This window comes from Carlito syrichta, unplaced genomic scaffold (genome assembly GCF_000164805.1).
Source record: "Carlito syrichta isolate Samal-C Ts95f unplaced genomic scaffold, Tarsius_syrichta-2.0.1 Scaffold302391, whole genome shotgun sequence".
NCBI classification, from domain to species: Eukaryota; Metazoa; Chordata; class Mammalia; order Primates; family Tarsiidae; genus Carlito; species Carlito syrichta.
The window spans coordinates 62,474-73,547 of NW_007246487.1; the positions used below are offsets into that span (position 1 = coordinate 62,474).

An 11,074-nucleotide genomic window follows, 5' to 3' on the forward strand; every position below is an offset into this window, starting at 1 on the left:
ACCCGCCTCTCCAGGGGAGGCCGCTGAAGAAGGCCTGGGCGAGGAGGATGGGGGGCCGAAGGCGGAGCCTGGGGGGGGCGGCTGGGGTCGGCCGGGGCCTCAAGCCTCCCCGGGGCTCCATCCCACAGAACGAGTCCCTGGAGCGGCAGATGCGGGAGCAGGAGGAGCGCCACGCGCGGGAGGCGGTGGGCTACCAGGAGGCGCTGGCCCGGCTGGAGGAGGAGGGGCAGAGCCTCAAGGACGAGATGGCCCGACACCTGCAGGAGTACCAGGACCTGCTCAACGTCAAGCTGGCCCTGGACATCGAGATCGCCACCTACAGGAAGCTGCTGGAGGGCGAGGAGAACCGGTGAGCCCTGGGGGTGGGGGGTTCTCCCGCGGCTCCTCTCCGGGGAGCCCCACTGGTGCCTTGGGAACTGGGTCTTATCAGGCCTGGGTCCAGCCGCCGACCCGCCCGAGTGCCCAGCGCCTAACACACAGTAGGTGTTCGGTAAATGTTGGATACATGGATGGACGGATGCAGCCATATTGATTAGGTCTCAGGGCCTGGACTTGGGTCACGCCTCCAACTTAGAGACTCACTCCCTGGCCTCCTCACCTCACTGACCGGCCTCTCCTGCCCCCTTGGGACTTCCTTTACCCCTCTCCCTCCCTCTGCCATCTTCCTTGGGAGAGAGATGTTCCCCTCCAGAAAGGCCCCTGCAGACTTCTGGAGCTCCAGAGAGTAGGCTGGCTGCTGGGGAAGGCTTGGAGATGGAGTCCGACTTTCCTGGCAGAAAAGAGCCCTGGCAGCCCGTCATGCCTTTCCCTCCTTTCTCGCAGCATCACCATTCCTGTGCAGACCTTCTCCAACCTACAGATCCGAGGTCAGTAAAGCAGGCCTTGTGGGAAGGTGATGGAGTCCTGTCCCCTCCCTCTGGTCTGTGGGCTGCTCTGGCCTGGGGCGGAGGACCGGGGCCCAGGGGTCCGGGCTCTGCCTGGGGGCCTTCGTGACTCACTGCAGAGTTCCAAGCCAGAGCACTTCCAGGTGGGGCCTGCAGCCAGCGCTCCTGTCCTGCCCTGCCCTATGTCCCCCTTCCGTTCCCTGCACCCATTCCACCGCAGAGGGAACCTTCACCCTATGTGTAACCCCCCGGGCAAGCTCTGTCCTTGTTTTATGTGTGTGTGAGTGTGTGTGTTTTAACTGCTTGTCACTACAGGGGTCAAAAGCACGAAAGAAGGGGGAAGTCACAAGGTCACAAGACAACTCAAAAGCCTCACAATACAAGTGATACCAATACAGACTCGCCAGGTTGTAGACGGAGCCCCGCCTGTTCGGGGTTAGCTGCCTACCTCTCAGACACAGTGCTTTCTGCAGCTTGGCAGGGAAAACCAGCCCCACCTTCCCAGTCCTCTTGGGCGCCCTCCTCCCAGGATCCCGCCTGCCAAAGGACTGGAGCTGTGTCATTTTCCCAGGAACCTGAGTGCCCAGCCCAGGACTTGGCCCAGGCTGGATGTAGATTAAACTAGCAGAGCTGGTCAGTGTTAGAGGTGACAGGTCCTTGGGCGTCTAGATGAGATGCTCCAGCCTCTGTCTCGCCTCTCCCTGTCTGGGAAGGCCCGGTCCCACCGCGTCTGGTGGCCAGGGTCCCTATGTGTTGTTTATCCCCTAGGCTCCTTTCCCAAACTCAGCACTGATTCAGCCCAGAGGATTATTCCCTCTGGACTGTGGCTCTGCTAATGAATAAAGTGTGTTCCCTGCTCTTAATCTCAAATATTACTGAGTGTGACATATTATACTTTTCTCTCTGGCGGGGGGGGGGGAAGAATTAAGTGACTTTTTACTTGTATGTGGCCCTCAACTGATTCTTAGCTGAGGAAAGAAATTCCTCTTCTTCTGGGCTATAATATTTAGGAACACCAGATATGCACGTCTCAGTGCTTAACTCAGCATCAGAAAGATTAACCAGGGCGGGGCACGATGGCTCACGTCTGTAATCTCAGCACTTTGGGAGGCTGAGGGGAGAGGACTGTTTGGGCCTAAGAGTTTGAGACCAGCCTCAGCAACGTAGTGAGACCCTGCCTACACAAAAAAATTTTGTAAGGATTAGCTAGGTATGGTGACCCACGCCTATAGTCTCGGCTACTCAGGAGACTGAGGCAGGAGGATCGCTTGAGGCTTGAGCCTAGGAGGTCGAGGCTGGAGTGCAGGCTTATCATATTACTCAAAAAAAAAAGGGTTAATGGGGCTGACTAGGTAGAGATGCTATTGCCACGTACTAGACAGTCAAGAGCCACAGGGTCCAGATAAGTGGCAGCGAGGAGGAGAGCGGGTGGGGAAATGGGCCCACAGGTAGTGAGCACTGATAAGTGCTTAACATACATCATTGTAGTTAATTGACTCCTCACTCCCACCTAGAAAAGTAGGCACCAAAAGTTTCCCCATTTTGCAGATGAGGAAACTGAGGCTGGGAGAGGTCAATGAACTTGCTCGCAGTTGTGTGGCTGGCTGGTTAGCAGGTTGAAACGCGAGCTCTGGTCTGATCTCAGAGCCTGTGTATCCTTCCCTGATGCAGCACTGGGCTCTCCAAAAGCCAGGTGCCAGGCGAGGGCTCACCGGGTGGCTGGAATTAAGCCAAGCCGGAAGACAGGATTTGACCAGTGTTGTGGGGGATTGGGAGTCTCCAGCCCCTTGGGAGGAGCCTGGGCACTCCCTGCCTGGTTCGGCAGGCTCTCCTCCTCACCATGGGGTGGGACGGGGATGCTGGAGTGGCCCCAGAGCCCACAGAGCCTTCTCTCACACCTACAGAGACCAGCCTGGACACCAAGTCCGTGTCAGAAGGCCACCTCAAGAGAAACATCATGGTGAAGACCGTGGAGATGCGGGACGGAGAGGTGAGGGGCGATTCCGGCCCAACCAGCACAGGTTGCTCCGGGAATTCCCGAGGCCAGGCCATGGGAGAAGCCTGAGCCTGGCACGAGGAGGGTCCCGCGAACTCCCAGGAGTACCCCGGGGACACTGGAGGAGGCAGTCGCCTCGATGCAATTCTGTTTTCCTGGCCCCTTCATGGCAGTTCTGCGGGGAGCCTGGTCCCCGGGCCGCTGGGCAGGGTCCTAACTCAGGCCCGCCCCTTTGCTTAGCCTCAGCCTTGGAAGCCCCCAGTGCCAGTGCCAGGCCCGGGAGAGAGAACTCCAGTTGGCAGCACTCGCTCTCAACTCTAGCTGGGACAGCTGTGCGAGGGAGGGCTTTCAACGGCTAGCTTAGTAAGAGGAAGCTGCCAGGGAGCAGGAAGAGGGAACCTGACATGTCCCCCCCATTCACTCCTGTCACACCAGCAGCTTGTGATGGCCAGGCATGACGCTCTGTACTCTGCAAGTGTCACATCACGGCCCCTCTGGCCACTGCAGGAGGCAGCGGTGGCTCCTATCAGAAAAAGATCTGGGCGGTGCGGACCTGCCAAGGCTCCCCATTAGCAGTGGTGGGCCTGGGGTCTGTGCCACTTCCTCATGTTGCACTGTGTACCCTCCCTGTCCCCTGCAGGTCATTAAGGAGTCCAAGCAGGAGCACAAGGACGTGATGTGAGGCAGACCCCTGTGGCCCCTGCTCCGCAGTGGGAGAGGCCTGTGGCAGGGGCAGGATGCTTGCCCCTCCTCTGATGGCTCCTTTCCCCAGACCCGAGTTCCCCCCATCCTATCCCTGTCTCTAGGGCAGCTCGATGCCGAGGCACCGTCAGCGTTAGGCCTGCCAGGGGGCACCCCACCCCTCACCAGCAACTCCAACTAACAGGGCTCTCACCTCAAAGGGACTATCTAGGGGGCATGGCCAGCTGCGTCGGATAGAATTAGGAGGGAGGAGAGGCGAGGGGGAGGCAGGGAGCCTAACAAACCCCCTTCCATGTCCCATACCCATCGTTATGGCAACTGTTGCCAGAGCTGGTCCTCCGGGGATGTCTGGGAACTGGGCCCTCAGGCTGCCAGAGGCACCGGGACTCAGATGGCAGGGGGCAACCCCACAGGCAATGCAGCCCTGGCCAGAGGCTCGTGGGTTTTTTTTTTTCTTTATGAGACAGGTCTATGTTGCCCAGGATGGTCTCCAGCTCCTGGTCCCAAGCAATCCTCCCACCTCAGCCTCCCAAGTAGCTGAGATTACAGGTGCACGACACCATGCCTGGCTCAGAGGCTTGTTCTTCTAGATGGACCCAGACCCATCTAAGAGTGGGTGGGGATGTCCTGCCACCTGGGGTGGTCACCTGCCCAGATCCCTCAGTCCCACTGGACTGCCGTCGAGGGACCTGGGCTGTGCACATGGAGGGGCTTGGTTCTCAGCACTTGCGGGAGCTATAGTGCACGTGGAGAGGGAAAGGGGTGCTGAGAGGGATAGAAGGGGCTGCCGGGCCCCCAGGCATGGGTACAGAAAGGTCAAGCCGAGGAGGACTCCCCCCATGTAGGCTTCAGGGGGTGCCGGTAGAGATGGTAGAGGGGCAGTTGGGTGACGCGAGACAGCAGAGTGGGGGGCTGTACATGAGCAGTTATACTTGGCCTTTGGCTTGCGGGAACCAAGGAAGTGACTCAATCTCTGGAAGATGCTGGAACAGGAGAGAAGGGCTGCTGTCCACGTGGCAGGGTACAACTCTGTCCCATTCCTGAGGCCTGCTCCTCACTGTGTCATCCCATCTACCCAGACCTCTGAGCCCCTGTGGCTGCTGAGTCCTGACCCCAGGGAAGTCACCGCCACACATCTGACTTTCTTCTCTCCTAATGACCAGCTGCTTTTCCCTAAGCCAAGAGTCCCTGGGAGTCCCTTCTTACTCACATACAAAATATACCCTGGATTTTAGGTAGTGCCCTATTTTACAATTTGGGAAGTCAAGGCACGAGCAGAGTGAAGACCCTGGCTCTTGTGCTTGAGGCTGGGCACCCACTCCGCTTTCCCTGGGCAGACCAGTGGGCAGGTGGTGGGTATCTGCGCCCAGAAATGGGCCCTACAGGGCCCCCTTCAGGGTCCTCCACCCCCCTCAAAGGCCACGGAGGGGTCCCTCCCTCTTCCCAAGGCTTGGTGTCCTGCCCCCAGTCCTTCGTGCCCCGCTGCCGCTGCTAACCTTCAGGACACCGCTGCTGCCTTTAGTCACTGAGTAAAAATAAAGCCAGTGCTGCCACCTTCCCCCGGGTAGACTCTGATCTGTTTGTAGGGGCGGGTCTGGGGCCATGGCAGAGCCTCGGGCAAGACCAGCTTGCTTATTACTGACCATGTTGGGAGCCAAGCCCTCAGAGCAGGAGCCACAGACCAAATCCCACCCAGCCCAGCTCTGCTGCAGCAGTCCTGCTGCCCCGGCCTCTGACTTCACGCTCTCCTCACCCCGCCTGGGGGCAGTCTCTCCCCACTCCTTACCCATGCCCCATGTTCTAGTCTTTTACCAAACCTTTTTGTAGAGGCAGGGTCTCGCTATGTTGCCCAGGCTGGTCTCAAACTCCTGGCTTCAAGTGTGCCTCCGGCCTCGGCTTCCCCAAGTGCTAGGATTACAGACATGAGCCACCACACCTGCACCATCCTCCGCCCCCCCTTCTAGTCTTTATCTTTATTCCCAAACTGGCTAGCTCTACCTGCCAGGCCCAGAACAAGACTGAGAGGACGCCAAAGAACACATATACCAGCTCCCATCACTCTTTGCTTTCCTCTTTCCCCTGCTACCTCCAGTTCTACCTGTGCCCCCTGGGCAGGCCTCAAAGACAATAAAGTAAAGCACCAGGGCCAGGTGCCATGTTTCCATCTGTAATCCCAGCACTTTGGGAGGCTGAGACAGGAGAATCACTTGAGACCAGGAATTCAAGACTAACCTGGGCAACTTAGTGACACCCTGTCTCTACAAAAAAATTTAGAAATTAGCCAGGCATGGTGGCACACGCCTGTATTCCCAGCTACCTGAGAGGCTGAGGTGAGAAGATCGCTTCAGCCCAGGAAGTCGAGGTTGTGGTAAGCCGTGATCCTGCCACTACACGCCAGCTTGAGCAACAGAGTGAGACCCTGACTCAAAAGAGAGAAAAGATACAGAGAGACACACGCACGCACTAGAAGCCCCTCAGTAGACCACCAGATAAAACTGCATTCACTCCTTCCTTCTCTGACCTAAGTGTGAAGTCATGTGCACCCTGCCTAATTCATACTGACTTCACCCCCAACCTCCACCGGGCTCAGGCTTCACCACACCCCGGATCGGACCCCACACCCACCCATGAAAATGGGGGCGGGCTGTAAACTAGACCTGCCCCCAACTCCCCGCTGCAGGATGCATGACACAACCGGAGTTACCCACCCGCAGGCACTGGTGTCATTTAACAAAACAGAAGCACAGCGGGTCTTCAGGGCTGGGGAGGAGACAACCAGGGGGCGGAACTGGGACAGCAGCGAGATAAGTAGCAGCAGCACCGGCAGAGGTGTGCGGTGACAAAGAAGGCGGTGAGGAGCAGGTAGCCTAGCAGGGTGAGCACCACGACAGAGCGAGTCTCTGGGTCTGAGAGCGAGGCCGGGTAAGGCCCCCGGGACACCACGCCCAGTCGAAAGCCTGCAACCCGCTTGCCCTGCCGCCAGCAGTAGTAGACGCCATGGTCGCTCAGCCGGGTGAAGCGGATGTGGAGCTGGTGGCCATGGTCAATGAACACCCGCATGGACCTGTTGACGCCCTTCAGGTACTGCGTGCGGTACAGGGGCTGGCTGCCTTTGTCCCAGGCCACCGCGTGCTCTGGCCGGGCCCTGGGACAGGAGATGATGAGCCCATGGCCCAGCCTCTGCTGGTGGAACTGAACGGGCACCCGGGGCACCCAGGGCCGGCTGCCCACCTTGGCCACGTAGCTGAAGATGGCCAGCAGGCCCTCCTGGACTGACTTGCTCCTCTCGCAAGGCACCAGGCAGCTCCGCACCAGCAGCTCAGGCGTGTGGCCACTGGCCTGGGTCCGCAGCCTCCTGGGTACCGCCCTTGAGCCGCAGGACACCACGTCGGGCAGAGTCTTGCGGTAGCGTGGGGAGAGGCCCGGGCTCTGCAGGTAGCAGAGGCCGATGCGCCACTGCTCCCCGCGCACCCCGCAGCGGTCACAGGGCGTCCAATCCCAGAAGGTGGTGAAGATGCGGAGGTTCCCGTGGCGCTCGTCGGCGAAGGGTTCCTGGCCCTCATCCTGGAAGGTGGCCACCATGCCCTCGCCGCTCTGGACGTCCACATCATAGGCGTAAAAGTAGTCTCCCTTGCGGGTGCCACAGAAGTACAGGCCTGAGTCCTCGGGCTGGGCCCGGAACACCAGCAGACTGAACATGCGGATGCTGAATCGGGCCAGCATGTCGCGGCCCACCCGCACCTGGGCCGCCTCGGGGAGCACACGCCCGTCAAAGTCTGTCAGCACCGTGGTGTGGCTGCTGCCCGGGTGCTTCTGGTAGAACCAGACGACGGCTGACACCTCCTCAGGCTTGCAGTGGCAGGGAAGCTCAAAGGTCATGTCGGCCAGGTAGGCTGCATTGTCAAACATCAGGAAGGCAGGGCACGGGGTCTTCTGGAAAACATTCTCCTTCTCCACGATTTCAAAGGCCAGGAAGCTCCCCCATGCCCACAGGAACACAGTGGCATGGACCAGGCTCATGCCTGCAGGAAGGGGTGGGGGGTGGGGGCGGGGCAAAATCAAGCCACCAAAGGCCTGTGGGCTTTTAGAAACCACTGCAGAGAGGAGAGGAGCTTCTAGGGGAGGAAGGAGTCAGGAGCCAGGAAAGCAGCCGCCGTCTGGAGAGGAGGCAGCTGAAGGCAAGGCGGTTTATTCCCAGTGGATATAGAAGTGCCTTCCAATGTTCCCGACCTGATCTCCAGGGAAATCTGTTCTAGAACCTGGTCCACTCCCCTTTCTAGAACACTGACACTCATCCAAGAATGGGCCAAGGGAGGCCTGAATGAGAGGCAAGGGCCAGGAGTGGGGCCAGGGCAGGAGCCTTTGCCCTCGCTCCAGGCCCTCCCCTACTGGACAGGAAGGAAACCCCCCACCCCTGTCCATCTGTCCATGGGAGGCTGGCCAGACCTGAGTCAATGACTTGAGTTTTTTCAGGCCCAACCTGCATGAGAACCCAGTGTCCAGGGGAAGATTCTGCACCTCAGATGAGGTAGCATTTGGTCATCTGTTGGTGAGACGTCTGTTGAGTGGTTCTGAGTTACTGAGGGCTGTGGAGGTCAGAGTTTGTTTACCACGGAGTCTGTGCTTCCTTTTTCTGAGTGGAGGCCTCTGGGTATGGCCAGCCTTTGGTTGGCCACACACCCAACTCTCGGGGCAGGGGTAGAAGCTGGGCGCATTCTAGGGTGGGAAGCAAAATGGCTCTCATCCCTGGGTCCTTGACTGTCCCGTAGACCTGCACAGCTCAGAACATCCACGTGTTCAGGGGCTGGAGAAGTGGGGAAGACTTGACTCCTGCTTTTCCTCTGCAAATTCCAAGTGGAAAAGGGAATTAAGTATGGGTTCTCTGCTGCGGCCCGCATGGCTGCCCTGAGGGTCCCGAGAGAGAGCAGCAAGAGATTAAGAAAGACACAGACACAAAGACAAAGAAAAGCTGGGGCCAGATGGGACACTCCTCTGATGGAGGAGAAGTGACCCCGAACTAGCTCAGCATGTTTATTTTACAATTAAGCACAAAGAAAGTTGGAAGGGATTCAGGTCTGTGAGGGAGCCATAACGGAATTTGTTGTTACCTAAAGGCCAGTTGTTTCATGGTTTATCTTGTTGTGGCTAAGGCTTTATGCTATGTGCATCTGGATGTGTGGACATCTGAAACCGTTTCATGGAGCAGGCTGCATCCCTCGCCTTTGGCTAAGATGCAGAGTTGCCAAGCAAGACCTTGTCTACTAGCTTGGAGCCATTAAGCCATTAAGCGAGACCTTGCCTTCGCTTGGGCCTTTACTCAAGGCCTGCTACAGTGACGGTGCCCGTCTGTTCCCCACATCACATCCGCTCCCGACAGTTCTCATCACAGTTCTGCAGAACCCTTAAGTCAACAACCAAAACATGATCTCCCATGACTGCCGGGGCCTCTGCAGTGGGCGGGCCTGTCAGTCAACCTGGTATAGCGCTAGCAACTCCTGCAGGGCCCCATCTTCCACTCGGAGCTCACCAGTCTGCGCCTCCAGGCCCTGCTCCTCTGCGGGCCTGGGGGCGCCCAGGGCCTGCAGCTTCCGGAACAAGCGCTTGCAGCTCTCTCTCTCCTCCTGGCTCAGCAGGCTCAGATTCAGGGGGAAGCGCCCGGTGCCCGCCAGGCTGCGCAGGATGCCCAGCACCGCTGCCCGGTCGGCCGGCCTCACATGGTCAGCCAATGCCACCAGCAGCTCCCCCAGAAGTCCAAAACCCACGTCTGTCTGGAAGAGGTGGCCCAACTTCAGACCCCCAAGCTGCAGCAGGGCCTGATAGCGCTCCGGCCCACTCCGCAAGTGTCGCCGCCAATCACGGTAGAACTCTGCCGAGGTCTGGGGCTCAAGGGGTGATTTCTCCTGGGTAACAAAGGAGGAGGGAGAGTCCAGAGTTGGTCTGCTCTGAGATAGCAATGGTAGGGAAAGATACAGGTTTTCATTCTAGCTCTGGTCCCGCTCTGAGCACTGGGTAGGCTGTGGTCCCTGGAGCCTCGTTTTCAGATGAGGGAGCTGAGGGTGGGACAGGGGCAAGGTGCCTGGGAATCCAGGCCACGAGCTGAGATTCTCATTTATACTGGGATTGTCCTGCTGATGAGTGGAGACACAGCCCTCTGGTCTTCAAGGGTAAGGAAGTCAGGGTCGACTCTGAGTCGGGTGGAGGGTGGAGGGGTTGATTAGAAATCGCGGAGAGGCCGGGCTCGGTGCCTCAGCCTGTAATCCCGTGCTTTGGGAGGCCGAGGTGAGTGAACTGCCTGAGCCCGCGGGTTCGAGACCTGCCTGGGCAACTTGGTGAGACCTCATTTTTACAATAAATCAAAAAATTAGCCGGGCATGGTAGTGTGCGCCTGTAGTTCTGGTTACTTGGAAGGATGAGGCAGAAGGATCGCTGGAGCCCAGCAAGTTGAGGCTGCAGTAGTTGGGAGCGGCCATTGCACTCCAGTCTGGGTGACAGAGTGAGACTCCAACTCAAAAAAAAAAAAAAAATCGCAGGAGGAGAGAAAGAAACTAAAGTGAATGTCAACAGCCAGGTGCAGTGGCTCACACCTGTAATGCCAGCATGTTGGGAGGCAGAGGGAAGAGGCAGCTGGGCAACGTGGCAAGATGTCATCTCTACAATAAATCATAAAATTAGCTGGGCATTGTGGCAAGTGCCTGTAGTTCTAGCTACTTGGAAGACTCAGGCAGAAGGATCGCCTGAGCCCAGCAAGTTGAGGCTGCAGTGGCTGTGAGTGTGTCACTGCACTCTAGCCTGGGCAATGCAGTGAGACTCTAACTCAAAAAATAATAAAAATACAGTAAGTGTCAAGGATCTGACAGGCTCCCTCAACACTGTCACAGGATTACTAGTTCCCAGATAACCCAGAGGCAGAACAATCCGGACCTGATTCGGGAATTAAATCAAAGGATTGATTGACGAGGACCTGCCAAGTCCACCATTCTGACTTATTCTGCCCTGTTCTGCTCAGCCTCACCATCTACTGGTTGCTTTTCCTTCTGGGATTGGAGCAGAAACCTGTCTCTGGTGGCTTAACATGACAGATAAGGAAGACATAACAAAAAGCTTTAGGGCAGAGAATCCTGCTGGGCGTAAGAGGCTGAGCCTCACCTACCTGGGAGATTTCAGTGGCCACATCCTGGGAAGTTCTTCCCTGAGTAGTGTGACAGTTCCAGGGCACAGACCTCTTTCCTCCTGCCTTGTCCTTCCGCTCCAGTGGCTTCAGATGTGATGCAAGGATGATACCCCTATGGGCAAAAGAAATGAGGAAATGGGCTTAATAATGTTGTATCCGTGGGCCCGAGGCAACTTTGTGTGGCATAGATGAACCTGTTGACAGGCCAATATGACAATAATAATAACAACCACAACGACAGTCATGAGAGCTGACCGCTTTCAAGCACTTCACTTGTGCCGGACACCATGCTCAGAGTCTTACATGCAAGATCTTTTTTTT

General features: G+C 57.6%; 3 protein-coding genes across 9 annotated transcripts in view; 1 reads left to right on the top strand and 2 right to left on the bottom strand.

Annotated features, from left to right (window-relative positions):
- The window catches only part of GFAP (glial fibrillary acidic protein), a 9,462-nt gene extending 5,369 nt beyond the window's left edge, over positions 1–4,093 (top strand). Inside the window, exons 6-9 of one of the 2 annotated variants that reach the window (XM_008056534.2) lie at positions 33–349; positions 823–866; positions 2,789–2,874; positions 3,521–4,093. In XM_008056534.2, coding sequence (XP_008054725.1) covers positions 33–349; positions 823–866; positions 2,789–2,874; positions 3,521–3,562 — 489 coding nt within the window. In that variant the 3' untranslated portion in view covers positions 3,563–4,093. Of the gene's footprint in view, positions 1–32; positions 350–822; positions 867–1,199; positions 1,405–2,788; positions 2,875–3,520 lie in introns of those variants that run through there. The other variant, XM_008056535.2, reaches the window with a different exon arrangement.
- Positions 4,094–6,336: 2,243 nt separating this feature from the next.
- LOC103258863 (Ig-like V-type domain-containing protein FAM187A) lies at positions 6,337–7,602 on the bottom strand. The gene has a single exon (XM_008056541.1). It carries the CDS (start codon positions 7,600–7,602, stop codon positions 6,337–6,339), a length of 1,266 nt encoding a protein of 421 aa, XP_008054732.1.
- Positions 7,603–8,621: 1,019 nt separating this feature from the next.
- CCDC103 (coiled-coil domain containing 103) overlaps positions 8,622–11,074 on the bottom strand; it is a 4,187-nt gene continuing 1,734 nt past the window's right edge. For 3 of the 6 annotated variants that reach the window (XM_008056536.2, XM_021711593.1, XM_021711592.1), the window contains exons 3-4: positions 10,733–10,865; positions 8,622–9,482 (exon numbers count right to left, since the gene is read on the bottom strand). In XM_008056536.2, the coding sequence (XP_008054727.1) occupies positions 9,048–9,482; positions 10,733–10,865 (568 nt within the window). In that variant the 3' untranslated portion in view covers positions 8,622–9,047. Of the gene's footprint in view, positions 9,525–10,728; positions 10,866–11,074 lie in introns of all 6 variants that reach the window. The other 3 variants (XM_021711591.1, XM_021711594.1, XM_021711595.1) reach the window with 3 other exon arrangements.

Bases quoted from the DNA above. Each gene is read 5' to 3' on its own strand.
- LOC103258863 (XM_008056541.1), bottom strand. From the start codon at position 7,602: ATGAGCCTGGTCCATGCCACTGTGTTCCTGTGGGCATGGGGGAGCTTC.